General features: G+C 48.2%; 1 protein-coding gene across 1 annotated transcript; it reads right to left on the reverse strand.

Moving 5' to 3' along the window:
• Positions 1 to 1,066: 1,066 nt before the first annotated feature.
• LOC129821841 (bone morphogenetic protein 2-like) lies at positions 1,067 to 12,156 on the reverse strand. The gene is made up of 3 exons (XM_055879530.1): positions 11,514 to 12,156; positions 4,626 to 4,978; positions 1,067 to 3,911 (listed from the first exon to the last, which is right to left on the reverse strand). The coding sequence occupies exons 2-3, from the start codon at positions 4,969 to 4,971 to the stop codon at positions 2,830 to 2,832; spliced, it is 1,428 nt and encodes a 475-aa protein (XP_055735505.1). The 5' UTR covers positions 4,972 to 4,978; positions 11,514 to 12,156; the 3' UTR covers positions 1,067 to 2,829.
• Positions 12,157 to 12,473: the final 317 nt, after the last annotated feature.

Genomic DNA, 12,473 nt, shown 5'->3' on the forward strand with positions numbered 1-12,473 from the left:
GGGGCGAAAGGAGTTAGGGAGGATACAGACCCTCTGTGGAGCAAAGGTTATCCTCCTGCCAGAGCATGGCTGACTCATGCTGTGTGCATTTCATGAGATGGTTTTCACTGCTTACCTAAACACACATCTACACAGACAAACACATTAATGCTGTCTCGCACGCATGCAGACAGACAGATGCACGCACACACACACGCGCGCACGCACGCACGCACGCGCGCACGTACGCACGCACACACACACACGCACACGCACACACAGAAGCCCCGTTGGCAGTGTGCTGCTGTTGACAGCTGGTGAGAGGCGATATGTAAGAAGAATCTGGACAGCTCCAGCTGTAGCCGGCGAGCTCTGGACCACGTCCAGCCTCTGACAGGAGGGGAGGAGGGTCGCCCCTCCCCAGGACGGAGCAAAGCGGCTGTGGGTTTCACACTGTTCGCCTCCTAATACTTCACAAGCAGTGAGCCGATCCATCTGGAGGAGGGGGGGGGGGGGTAGTTCCTTTCAACACACAGGAATGCGGGATCAAGAAAGCTGTTGAGTTGGTTTGACCCCCACATTCACGACGTGAGGAATGACCCGTTGCCGAGCACACTGACTGCTGCAAGCTCAGAGGCGCAGTAGCTCTCTGCATAACATCTGGCGATCAGAAACACATGTGGGCTACATCATAGGCCCGGGTGTGAATTGACAAGGTGGTGCAGTGGTTTTGCCAGTAAGGGATGTGGATCTGCCCCATGAATAGCCTTCTCCTCATGCCCTTCTGTCACAGGCCTGTGTGTCTCATTGGGACTATATAGGTAGTCTAGGCCTACAGCCAAATCTGGTTTGTTCTGGGTTCACCAAGAGACCACTGGCTTCCTCCCTTGGCTCAAATGTCTATCTAGAGGCAATTTGTGATTGAAAGAGATTCTGACCAATGAGAGGATTTCACAGTCCCCCTCTGCTCTCCCCTTGACTTTGTGCATAGACCCCCCTTTGTGCATAGCAATACGTCCTCAGAACACTAGCAGAGGAGGAGCAAGGTAATGTGTTTGATTTTCAAAACCCAGTCATGTGACAGAGGTGCTGCTTGGTCTGTTTATTACAGGGATCACCATGTCTTCAGACAACGTCAAACATTTTACAGACTGTTGTTTAAATGCTTCCGTTTAAATAGAGGGAAAAGCAAAACGCTGGAAAGGTACTCAACATACTCAACTCATAGCAGGAGAAGACCTGCGAAGCCCTCGTCCAAAAGGCACTGGAAATCAACTGCTTTAACGTTAGCTGTTCTTTAAAAAAAAAACATGCACACCGCTAGCAAAGACATCTGTGTTTCGATGACGACATTCTTGTTACACGATTCGGTAGAATACAATACACCGAGCCTTGATGTGTGGTCTTTCTTGAGCTTATGAATGCATCATTACAACACTGTGTTTGCATGTGTGGTACACCAAAAGCCACCATAACTTGCTGTACCAAAGCTACTATAAGGACCGCAGGCTCCAGTTTTAGGTGTATTACGGTACTGTACATGTGGCTTTGTAGAGAGCAGATATCTTAAATATTTTCAAGGTTAAATACACCATATGGGGTTGCTATTTAAATACCTAATGTGACTCTTAAGTTAGATTTACCATTTAATGGAATTACTTTGATGACAACAGTTTTCTGAATTTTCTTCATCTCTGCAAAGGAAATGTACAAAAAAAGTTATCTTTAAATAATAATGATAGTAGTACATTCAGACAATAGCATAATAATTCCTCTGTATTATTGTTGTGGTTTTAAAAATATCTCATGACGGGAAGATTCGTGTCTGTCTGGCTGTCTGTCTGCGAAAATCCATATCTATCCAGTCTGCGAGGAGTGTCCATCAACGTCTCTCTTGATGAGAGATCAGTAGCTGTCCGTTGGCCCAGATAAGTTTCATAAGATGAGTTAGTTTGAGGATGGTGTCACTGATGCAAAGGCTATATGTTTCATCCTCCTCATATGGGCCACATGACAGCTTTCTCTGTACTATAAGTCTTGATATCCAACCATACAGATAGTATACTCTGGCAGTGATATCGTCATCTCTTGCCAGTCCCCTTCCACTCCACTGATTGAGTGCGTCTCCTTCACAGATTGATGTTGGAATGAGGTGAGCACGGAGAGACACAGACACAGACACGTTACAGACACGTAGAGGGCTGGTGAGGGAGCATTGAACAAGCACAGGACTGTCAGCGAGTGGAGTGCTGTTGACAGAGAAGAGGTGGGGCTAATGGGAGGATTCTCTTCTCCTCTACTCCTGGCTGTCGTTCCTCTCCTCTTCTGTCAGCAGCATCCTCTTCCCCTACCGGGATGTGGAAGACTGCTTCGTGTTTCTCTCCCTCTCCGTCTTTCCCTCTGTCTCCTCTTCACACTCTCACTGTGTGGTACTTCTGAAGCACCGCACTGTGTGTTCTAAGGGGGCTCCTCTGTCTGTTTTTCCTCTCTCTCTCTCTCTCTCTCTCTCTCTCTCTCTCTCTCTCTCTCTCTCTCTCTCTCTCTCTTCTCCGCTCTTTCTACTCCTCTCTTTATTTCCACTACTGACAGCTGTGGCCCTCCGACACCATGCACTTCTTAGAAAGCACTTGTTCCTGCTGGATCGGGTTCTCCATTCCTGTCTCTTCTCTTCCTGCCTCATCCATCTCTCCGGTCCCCCGCTAGTACTAGTATTTTCATCCCTCCGCCACAAGATCCAGGTACTCTTGTCTCACGTGGTCCTGCTGGGCTGGGTTCTGTCCTTGCCCTCTGTCTTTACGCCATCAATCTTTCCTTCCATCTCTCTCCTCCCTCCCTCTCTTTTGTTTCCCGTTACCGGCATCCACAGCCCTCCACCACCATGTCCTGGTAGTTTTTGAGCACCACGCGGTCCTGCGGGTCCAGGTAGAGCATGGCGATGGGGCTGAGGGCGGTGGGCACGCAGCAGGCCCGCGGCACTGCTCCGTTCACCGAGTTCACCAGCGTCTGCACCATGGCGTGGCTGGATGAGTTCATGTGGTCGGCGAGCGGGAAGCGACACTCCCCCAGGCAGAAGAAGGCGTCGTAGCCACTAGGCGCCACGATCCACTTGTTCCAGCCCACGTCTTTGAAGTCCACGTAGAGCGGGTGGCGGCGGCAGCGGGCGCGGGACAGACGCTTCAGTTTTGCTGCGCGGCCACCATTACGCTTCACTCTTCCACCCTCGTCCCAGCTACCGCCCCAGCCTGGGCTGGCGCTCCGGTCCCTGTCCCTCTCCCTGTTCTTGTCTCTGTCCCTTCCCCGGTTGCTGCTACTACTCCTGCCCCTTTCTCTGGCCCCCTTCCTCCCCCTCATCCTCTGGGGAGTGCCAGAGGTTCTCCGGCCATGGGCGGCTAGTGCCTCCCCACGCCCGTCATGGCTGTAAGTAACCAGCAGGGGTCTCTCTCGTGCCCAGCTGTGTTCGTCCTGTCCCAGAGATCTGCGCACCCTCAGGTGTCCCACTCTTCGTCCTTCCTCCCCAGTGGAGGGTGGTAGAGCATCATGGTCAGGGGGGGTGAGGAGGGTGGTGTTACCCAGAGGGGTCACCTCCAGGAGGAAGGCCAGGCTCCCAGTCTGAGCGTGGGCCCCCAGGAAGAGTTCGGTGCTGAGGCTGAATGCCTCCCAGGAGACAGCTGGCTTGGTGGGGGCCCATGTAAGGACCCGTGACTCCAGCAGAGTGGGCTCAGACTCAGAGTCCCCAGGGCTTCCAGAGAGGAACAGGCTGACCCTGTGGGCCCCGGGGCCTGGGCTGGCCCCACCACCCCGGAAGAAACGTAGCTCTGCAGACACCACACGCTCATCCTGGGGGATGGAGGACACGTTGAAGGAAATGGGGACCCTGTTGTTGCTCGCGGTGGTCTGCCTCTTTTCAAGGAGGAGTGAGGGACTGGTAGACTCTGAGAGAGAGGAAGGAGGGAGAGAGAGAGAGAGAGAGAGAGAGAGAGAGAGAGAGAGAGAGAGAGGGAGGGAGAGAGAGAGAGAAGTTAAGATAGTTCAGAGATGAAGGTTCAATTTGTAAAACAAAACAGATGTTCTCTGCAGTTCCATGGAGGTCTCTCTTGTAGGATTTCCTATATCAAACATTGTAATCTCACAATGTCAAATACAAGGTAAATTGACCTGTCAACCCTTAACTTTAAATGTCAGACACATTCAGTGCCATAAACAGCTAGATAAGCTTTTCATTGCACGCTCTACCATCAGAATAGGACCTCCACTTGTTGCTGGTTAGCTTGTGACTGTTATGGAAACATCCACGTTATCAAATGGAAAATGGATGGTCTGACTTTGGAGCCTACTAACTGCCACGGTGGAGTCATAACAGAAAGAGACTGGGAATCACAGTGCTGTCGTCATCCATGCCATCCAACCCGGACTGAAACTACAAATGGAATGTGCAGAACAGTGTCCATTAAAAAACGTATTGTGGAACTGATACCAATCAGTGGCAGGACACGGTAGAAAAGCGCTGCAAACTATCCACAAAGAGCCTCAGATTAGGAGTGCTGATCCAGGATCTGTCCATATGATCTTATTCATTATGATCTCAAAGGCTAAACTGATCTCAGACGCTTTGGGGATATGGGCCCAGACCACATGTGTAACGTTACCTGTGTGGTGGAAGCTGCGTACGGTGTTGGCCTCCTGGACATGCTGGCTGGGGTAGTTGAAGTGTGGATCCTGGACTAGGTGGTACTGCTGGGAGTGGAAGCGATAGAGGTCCACTATGTACTGTGGGACGGGGGCACCTGGCCGGGGGTTGGGGTGGGACTGCAGGCCCAGGCGGCTCAGCAGCAGGTTCTGGATGGTCTGGGCCAGGCTAGGGTCCAGGGGGATTGGTGATGACGATAACAACGACGACACACTACCATCGGGCTCGGTGGCTCCGCCCTGGCGACCAGACGAGGCTTGAGGTAGCAGCAGGACCATCAGGACCAAGAGGTTAGCAGGGAACATGGTGGATCTACATGAGGGAGAGAGGGGGAGGAGTGGGGGAGGAGAGGGTGAGGAGAGGAGTGAAGTTAGGGTTTATTTCAGGGAGAAGAGGAAACGGAACACAAGTCTTTCACTTTTTGACGCTTCCAGTGGTGCTCTTTAAAGTCTCACGTGTTCATTGAAATTCATATACCATATGTTTAATATCTTTCAGTAAATTGGAGTGTGGGGGGTTGAAATACCACTACTCATAGCTTAAATCCTTTGAGAGAATGTTTTATGACATTCGGGATTTGTCATTAGTACTACACTCTTGTGAATTAATTGATGCATCTTGGTGACAAATGTACCTTTTTCTTTGTCAAAAGAGAGAGAGAGAGAGAGAAAATACTCAGACCTAAGAGCATATTTCTTTCCCAAAATTATAACTCAATACAAAGAATTTGAAACTATAAAAGATGAAGAAAAAATAAAATATTTATTGGGTGAAAAGCCAAAATGTGCAGTTTTGGCAGCCAAATATGTGTCCTCCTGCCACAACCTGAGGGACAGCCAGTGAAAAATGCAAAGTAATGTTGATAATATTTCCCAGTTAGCTTAGTTTTGTTTTGTCTTTCATACCAGGTCATATGCCTTCTCAAGTCATATTGACACTGGTCTACTACTGTTGCTTTAATTTATTGTTGTTCTGATTAATATTGTTGTTGTAGTTGTTGTTAATGGTAATCCCATGTCCACTACTACTGTTATTATTGCTGTTGGTCCCACCATTTGTTTATATATAAATATATATATATTTTGTATATATACACATATATATTTGATTTTTATTTTTCGATATGTATACTTTGACAATGTAAGTAATAACGAACTTGCCATGTCAATAAAGTCAATTGAATTGAATTGAGAGAGAGAGAGAGAGAGAGAGAGAGAGAGAGAGAGAGAGAGAGAGAGAGAGAGAGAGAGAGAGAGAGAGACAGAGACAGAGACAGAGAGGGGCGGAGGAGAGCGATGAATGCGATTGAAAGAACCCAAATCGACTTTCACTGGCCTTAAAACCGTGACAGAGGTGGGGGTGTTCGTTTCATTTGGCATAATCTTTTATTTTCATATTTACCACTGTAGCAGTACAAACGTGCTGTTTAAACAAAGAGGAGAATGGTTCAATTAGAGACCCCCACCAAATGCCCCCTCACGTAATTCACACACTGCTTGTCAGGCTATTATGCAGTAAGTCTGGCGCAATATCAAGAAATGTACTGCTGAAGTCCATGTGTTGTTTGCTGGATATACACATGGCTGTAAAAACAGCACCACTTTGTTTTCCTCATTGTTTAATTTATTGCTATGTGTTGCCAAGGCCCCATCTCCTAGGAAACTCAAGCACAGGGGGATAAGAGTGATTAAGCAGAGAATATATTCAGTTTGTGTGTGTGTGTGTGTGTGTGTGTGTGTGTGTGTGTGTGTGTGTGTGTGTGTGTGTGTGTGTGTGTGTGTGTGTGTGTGTGTGTGTGTGTGTGTGTGTGTGTGTGTGTGTGTGTGTGTGTGTGCGTGCGTGCGTGCGTGATTTAGGAGGACCATAATAGTAGTCCTGCTAAAAACCATCAATTAACTAAAGCTAGTTGACTTTAACGGAGAATAATAACTAGTGGAGCTACTGTACTTTATATCTCGTTTGCTCTCATTTACTTTCCACAGCTTACCTATACAGTAGCTTCAACCAAATAATGAGACCATAGTTGCCAACTGGCCTGTCTGCTGCGCGGGAAAAAGTCCCAGTGCCGGAGGTCATAGCATTAACGCCCCATCCAGCCGGGTTACCACCCCATGTCTCTGTAGTACAGCTGTTAATGATTGAGTGACTAATTATACACTACAGGCCTTAATGGCCTTGTGCCCTCTGGAGTCAGGAGGTAGAGGTCAGAGTACGGTGTCTGACCTGTCTATTGTTCAAAGTAGGATGAAGTTGGCCCTGGACACTTAACTAGCAAGTCAGGTTGCCGTTAGGATTGGGGGAGGTTATTAAGATGACCCTAGATTTGTTTCAAAGCATTCAAAGTTTGGAGGTTGATGTAGAGACTGAGACCTGGGCTGGGCCACGACGTCTCTCCTCTCAACCGGTCTGCTTTACCGTCATCCTTCAACTAAAGAAGTGAGAGATGTCGTCATTATTCTAAGAAGCAAAGATACATCTCAAGGAATGTAAACGACGTAGAGCTCAACGTCCTAGTTTTCCCTGCAGACTAGAGCGAAGCGTTTTCTGATTCTGCACTTATCTCTCCCTGCCTATCCCTATCTCATCTCGGGACTGAGCTGAGAATCGATTAAGTCCGTCACTGCTAGATAACTGAGGCGTTTATGGCACAACGAACACATAACGACGCCCTCATGACAGCTAATCATGCTATAGTGTCAGAGGAGGGTTTACGAGAAGTTCACAGTATGTGTGTGGGTTTGTGTGTTTGAGTGTGTGTGCGCGTGTGTGTGTGAGCGAGAGCAAGAACAGACACAGTAATACCCTGGGAACATAAGGTGTGAGCGTGGGACTCTGCTCACTAGCCATTAACTCAGGCAGCCCCACCCAAAGTAATGCCTCTCCACTTGAGGCAACGCTACAGGACAATTAGAGTACGATTAGAGATTAGAGAGCCACAACTGTACAGCCTTTCCCGTGGCGTCCCAAGGCTCGTAAACTAGATTGAGGGCCCCCCCTCCAACCCCCTAATGAAGGTTCAAAGGTTACTTGCAGAAGGGGGAGTGGGTGAGGGTGGTGGTTGGTGGGGAGCCAGAGGACACCCTGCCATACATCCATCTAGAGTACGTCCACCCATCTTCCTGTGTTTCTCCAGCTAATCTAAACTGGGAGAAAAGCCACTAAACTCCATTTGGCCTCGTTATCTGCTATCCTCTCCGTCAAGCCGCCCCCCTCCCCATTCATCCTGGATGGTGACAACCCTGCGTTAGCTTTCACTCCATCCCCCTCTCTCTCTCTCCGCTGAAATGGGACTAATCAAGTCTTCCGGGGGAGGTGAAGGGTGAGGTGGGGAGAGGGGGTGCTCTCAGACATATTAGATGGTGTCTGACCCGGAGCAGACGTTAGAGTGACCCCGTGCGCACGAAGACGAGAGATGTGTGTGTGTAATCAGGCAGGGCGGTCTGCTCGCTGGCCCTCTGAACCCACAGATCAAAACAGACCAACATAAGTGTACCTCTTTCTCCCTCTCTACGTCTCTTTACGCTCTCTCTTTTAATCTCTCGTTTTCTTAGTCCCTCTTTATCTCCTTCATTTGTCGCTGCATCAACCCCTCCCTTTCTGTTAATCTGTCCCCCTCATTCTCTCTTAGTTCCTCTCCATTTCTTTCCCCTCTATTCTCTGTATATCTCCTCTGGGGGGGAGAGAAAAGACATATGGACAAGGACAAGGGGTGATAGAGAGACACAGTTAAAGAGAGAGAAGGGAAGATAGGCAGAGATATACAGAGATATATAGTTGTATACAGTTATATACAGATATATACAGATATATACAGATATATACATATATATACTCTGTATATACGCTCCCCTTCTCTCTCTTTGACTCTGTCTCTCTATCACCACTTGTCCTTGTCCATATGTCTTTCCACTGCCCCCCACCCCCTCTGTGTGTCCCCCCCCTGTGTTCCCTGTCTCCCCATTCTTCTTTATCTGCATGTCTCTCTCTTTCCCAACCTCTATTTTTCTTTCTCTCCCTATCTTCATTTCTCTCTGCCCTCTCTCCCTTGTGTCTGACTTTTTCCTAAGCCCTCTAAATGAATGGTGTTTTTGCGGAAGAGTGCCGCCGAGTGTTGCCGGGCGAGAGGGCCCAGTGTCACCGCAGGCGGCTGATTTATCCGCGCCCGCTGTCTTCGTGTTACGCCTGGTCCCTCCACTTTCCCTTCCTGTTGTTCTTCCCGTGTTTCTTTTTCCCCAGATTCCTTCTCTCCCTCTCCCTCTCCCTCTCCCTCTCTTGCTCTCTAACACACACACACACACACACACACACAAACACACACACACACACACACACACACACACACACACACACACACACACACACACACACACACACACACACATAGACTCTCTGCCCCGTGTCATAATTACTAGACGTCGCGGCAATCTTCAACTCACACTCACACCAACTTGTGCAAGCTCGCGTAACACACATCCCGAGAACGTCGGGTTTTTTCTTCTTCTCTAACTTGCTCAACCAGCACCTGTGTGGACCATTCTCATAATCACCTGAAACGTACACACCTACCCCTAACGCATCTGGAATGTTCCGCACACCTCTCTATACATCGCTATCACACGACGGAGCTCTCTGGTGACTACAGCATTCGCTGCTTTTATGATTTCATGTACGAGGCTGAAGCTATGAGGACTTTTCACTCTCGAAGCGTGACAGATGAAATCATTCGAATAATATTCCTGGTTGCCTGCTGGGTGGTTTTATTAGAGAGTATTATAATTTATCCCAGCTGGGGCGATTAAGAGGCTAATGATGCGGGCAGCCCAGACTTTCAGCCCACCGCTCGCCTTCCTCAACAAACCTTTACAGTATTTACTGCCCCCAATGCACGGCTCCACACGTACGCACCACGCAGGCAGAGTGCGAACACGTACATGCCAAGAGGAACAGATATGTGTGTTGTGTGTGTACTGTATGTGAATGCGTATGATGGACAAAAGCCAATCGATTTGAATGTTTTTTAATGCATAGCGCTGCGCATGCATCTTGCACACGCACGCACGCACGCACGCACGCACGCACGCGTGCACACACACACACACACACACACACACACACACAGAGGAGAATGCAGTGACCGTTTCCTGCCAGGGTGAAGATGACAGCAGACGATGAGGCTCCCTAAGGAGAGGTGGAGTAGACCAGACACTTTCCGGCTACTGGGGAATCAACCAACACTCTCACAACATCGCCAGAAACTGCAACCGCAAGGCCCTACAAAGGGTGGTGAGTACGGCCCAGTACAAGACTCCAGCCACCCAAGTCATAGGCTGTTCTCTCTGTTACCACACGGCATGTGGTACCAGTCTGGGACCAACAGGACCCTGAACAACTTCTCCCCCCGAGCCATGAGACGGCTAAAGAAGACTGCTAAATAGCTAATCAAATGGCTACCCGGACTATCTGTATTGACCTTTTTTGCACTAACTCTCGTGCACTGACTGTTGACTCACTGGACCCACACACTCACACATACTTACACTGACACCCCAACACACACAGACACACTACATACGCCCACACTCACATGAGACGCGCACACATGCATACTGACACTCACACACACACACACACACACATTTTCACACTCACCACATACACTGCTGTTACTGTCTATTATCTATCCTGTTGCCTAGTCACTTTACCCCTACTGTACCATACTGTATGTACATATTAACCTCCATTACCTTGAAGCCCTGCACATCGACTCAGTTCTGGTACTACATGTATATAGCGTGTTATTTTGACTCGTTATTGTTCTTCGTTATTCACTGTGTTTTATTCCGCTTGTCACTATTTCTATTCTAATGTTTTTATATAAATGTATCCTTAACTCTGCCTTGTTAGAAAAGGTTCCCGTAAGTAAGCATTTCGCTTTTAGCCTACACCTGTTGTTCGCGAAGCATGTGACAAATAACATTTGATTGGATTTGGGACATTAGCTACCTGGACCTTTGGAAAGACATTAGCCAGACACACAATGTACAGTATAGTAATCACCACTGCCAGGGCTTTCATTCCCAGGTCCATTCTCACAAGAGTCTAACTATGACATGCAGTGCAGAGCATCAACAAGTCAACTTTATCTCCATCTATTTCAACCTGAACTGTAAGTCACCGGAAGGCGTTCAGCTCTTGTACATCTTCATCTATTTCAACTAGAACATTCACAACTGTATGCCTCTGTAACTGTACGCCTCTGTAACTTTTCACGCTTTTTCCCTCGCCGGGATCCACGTTTCATCCAGAGCTACGTTCAGATGATCTGAGAGTCAGGGAGTTAAGTGACCGGCAACAAGAGTCTATGTTTTGGTGAACAGGGGGATCGCTGAGGGCAGAACATTGCAGAAGCATTTGGTGGAAACAGTGACATGTCCGACACGTGACATCAGAGAGTTCAAAGACTTCACACGTCCGGTCGACACAGACCGAGGTGGAAAAGACAGAAACAGCACTGAAAAGCTAGGTTCACCGTTAACACAGAGGAAAATAATTCATGCCTTTACGCTCCTACAGAGAAGTCACGTTATGTCTTCTGAAAACATAACAGTCACATTGTTCTTGGACCTTCGCTTCCAGGCGTTTGATTTAGAGCAACACAGTATGCCGCCTCTGCGGGCGTGTGAGCATGTGTTTGTTCTCCCTAGAGTGGCTAATGGTTTGAGCAGTGAAGTTCCCGTGGCCAGTCAGAGTTGGCTTGGTGTACATGGACAGTATATGTGTGTGTTTGCATGTGTGTGAGAGAGTGTGTGTTTATGTGTGTGTGTGTGTGTGAGTGTGCAGTACTCACGTCCAGGCGTGGTAGGAGGTGTGCAGAGTCCATGGTTTATCCTTGAGCTCCAGTGTTACAAACCCTCGTCTCTCGCTCCCGCTCGGTTGGACAGAATGGACAAACTCTTTACCTCTCTTCCGCTCTCTTTCATTCCCCCTCTTTCTTATCCTCTATCTCTGCTTCTCTCTCTCTCAGATTAGCCTGTGTCTGTGTCTCCTCTGTGAGTGGGCTGTGAATGAGGACGCTGTACTCTCCATGGTTCTCCCCCTGTACTGCTGGGCTCTCCCCCCCTCACTCACCCTCTCATCCTGTTGTCAGTTTCAGATAAGCGGCCTCTTAAAACATATCCACCGGCTTTCCTCTGCCTGCCTGACCTTTTCAAACAGGCAACTCCCTCTCTCTGTCACCTACACTTCCACCTCTGCTCAGACACAGAGAGACAAATATACACGATATATATCTACTGTATGGACCTGCACAAGACAAATTAGTCTGGAGAGTTTTCTGTAACCGGCAAAAAATTCCCTCTTGTCCCCAGCTTCCGAAATGTGTCTTTTTCCTTTCCTCTCTTTCTCTGTCTCTCATTCTCTTTGTCTCTCCTCCCCTTTTTCCCTTTTCCTCTCTCTCTCCCTCTCTCTCTGTCTCTTATGCTATACAGAGAGTCCAGCTGGTAAACTCAGTTTAACTCTAATTGACTTTCCTGGTCATTTGGATCCTCCCTGATTGTGATGTCACTAAGTCAGGCCACCCCCACTACCATAAAACACACACACACACAGTTAGAGATAAGGTCAGGGTGGACTGGCTAATTATTTTCCATCATTACTTTTACAAACTCACCCACTGATTTTCATTGACACCGTTTTCATTATCAGCTAACATGCTGACATGATCACAGACAATACAATCTCCATTATCAATTCATGAGTATGTTACTGAATAAGACCAAACATATTCTCTTACCAGACCAAGGTATGA

Source organism: Salvelinus fontinalis, chromosome 24, assembly GCF_029448725.1.
Source record: "Salvelinus fontinalis isolate EN_2023a chromosome 24, ASM2944872v1, whole genome shotgun sequence".
NCBI classification, from domain to species: domain Eukaryota; kingdom Metazoa; phylum Chordata; class Actinopteri; order Salmoniformes; family Salmonidae; genus Salvelinus; species Salvelinus fontinalis.

Excerpts from the sequence above, each read along its gene's own strand:
- LOC129821841 (XM_055879530.1), bottom strand. The coding sequence starts at position 4,971 with ATGTTCCCTGCTAACCTCTTGGTCCTGATGGTCCTGCTGCTACCTCAA. Across the intron at positions 3,912-4,625 it reads ACGCAGCTTCCACCACACAG|AGTCTACCAGTCCCTCACTC; the intron begins GTAACGTTACAC and ends CCTCTCTCTCAG.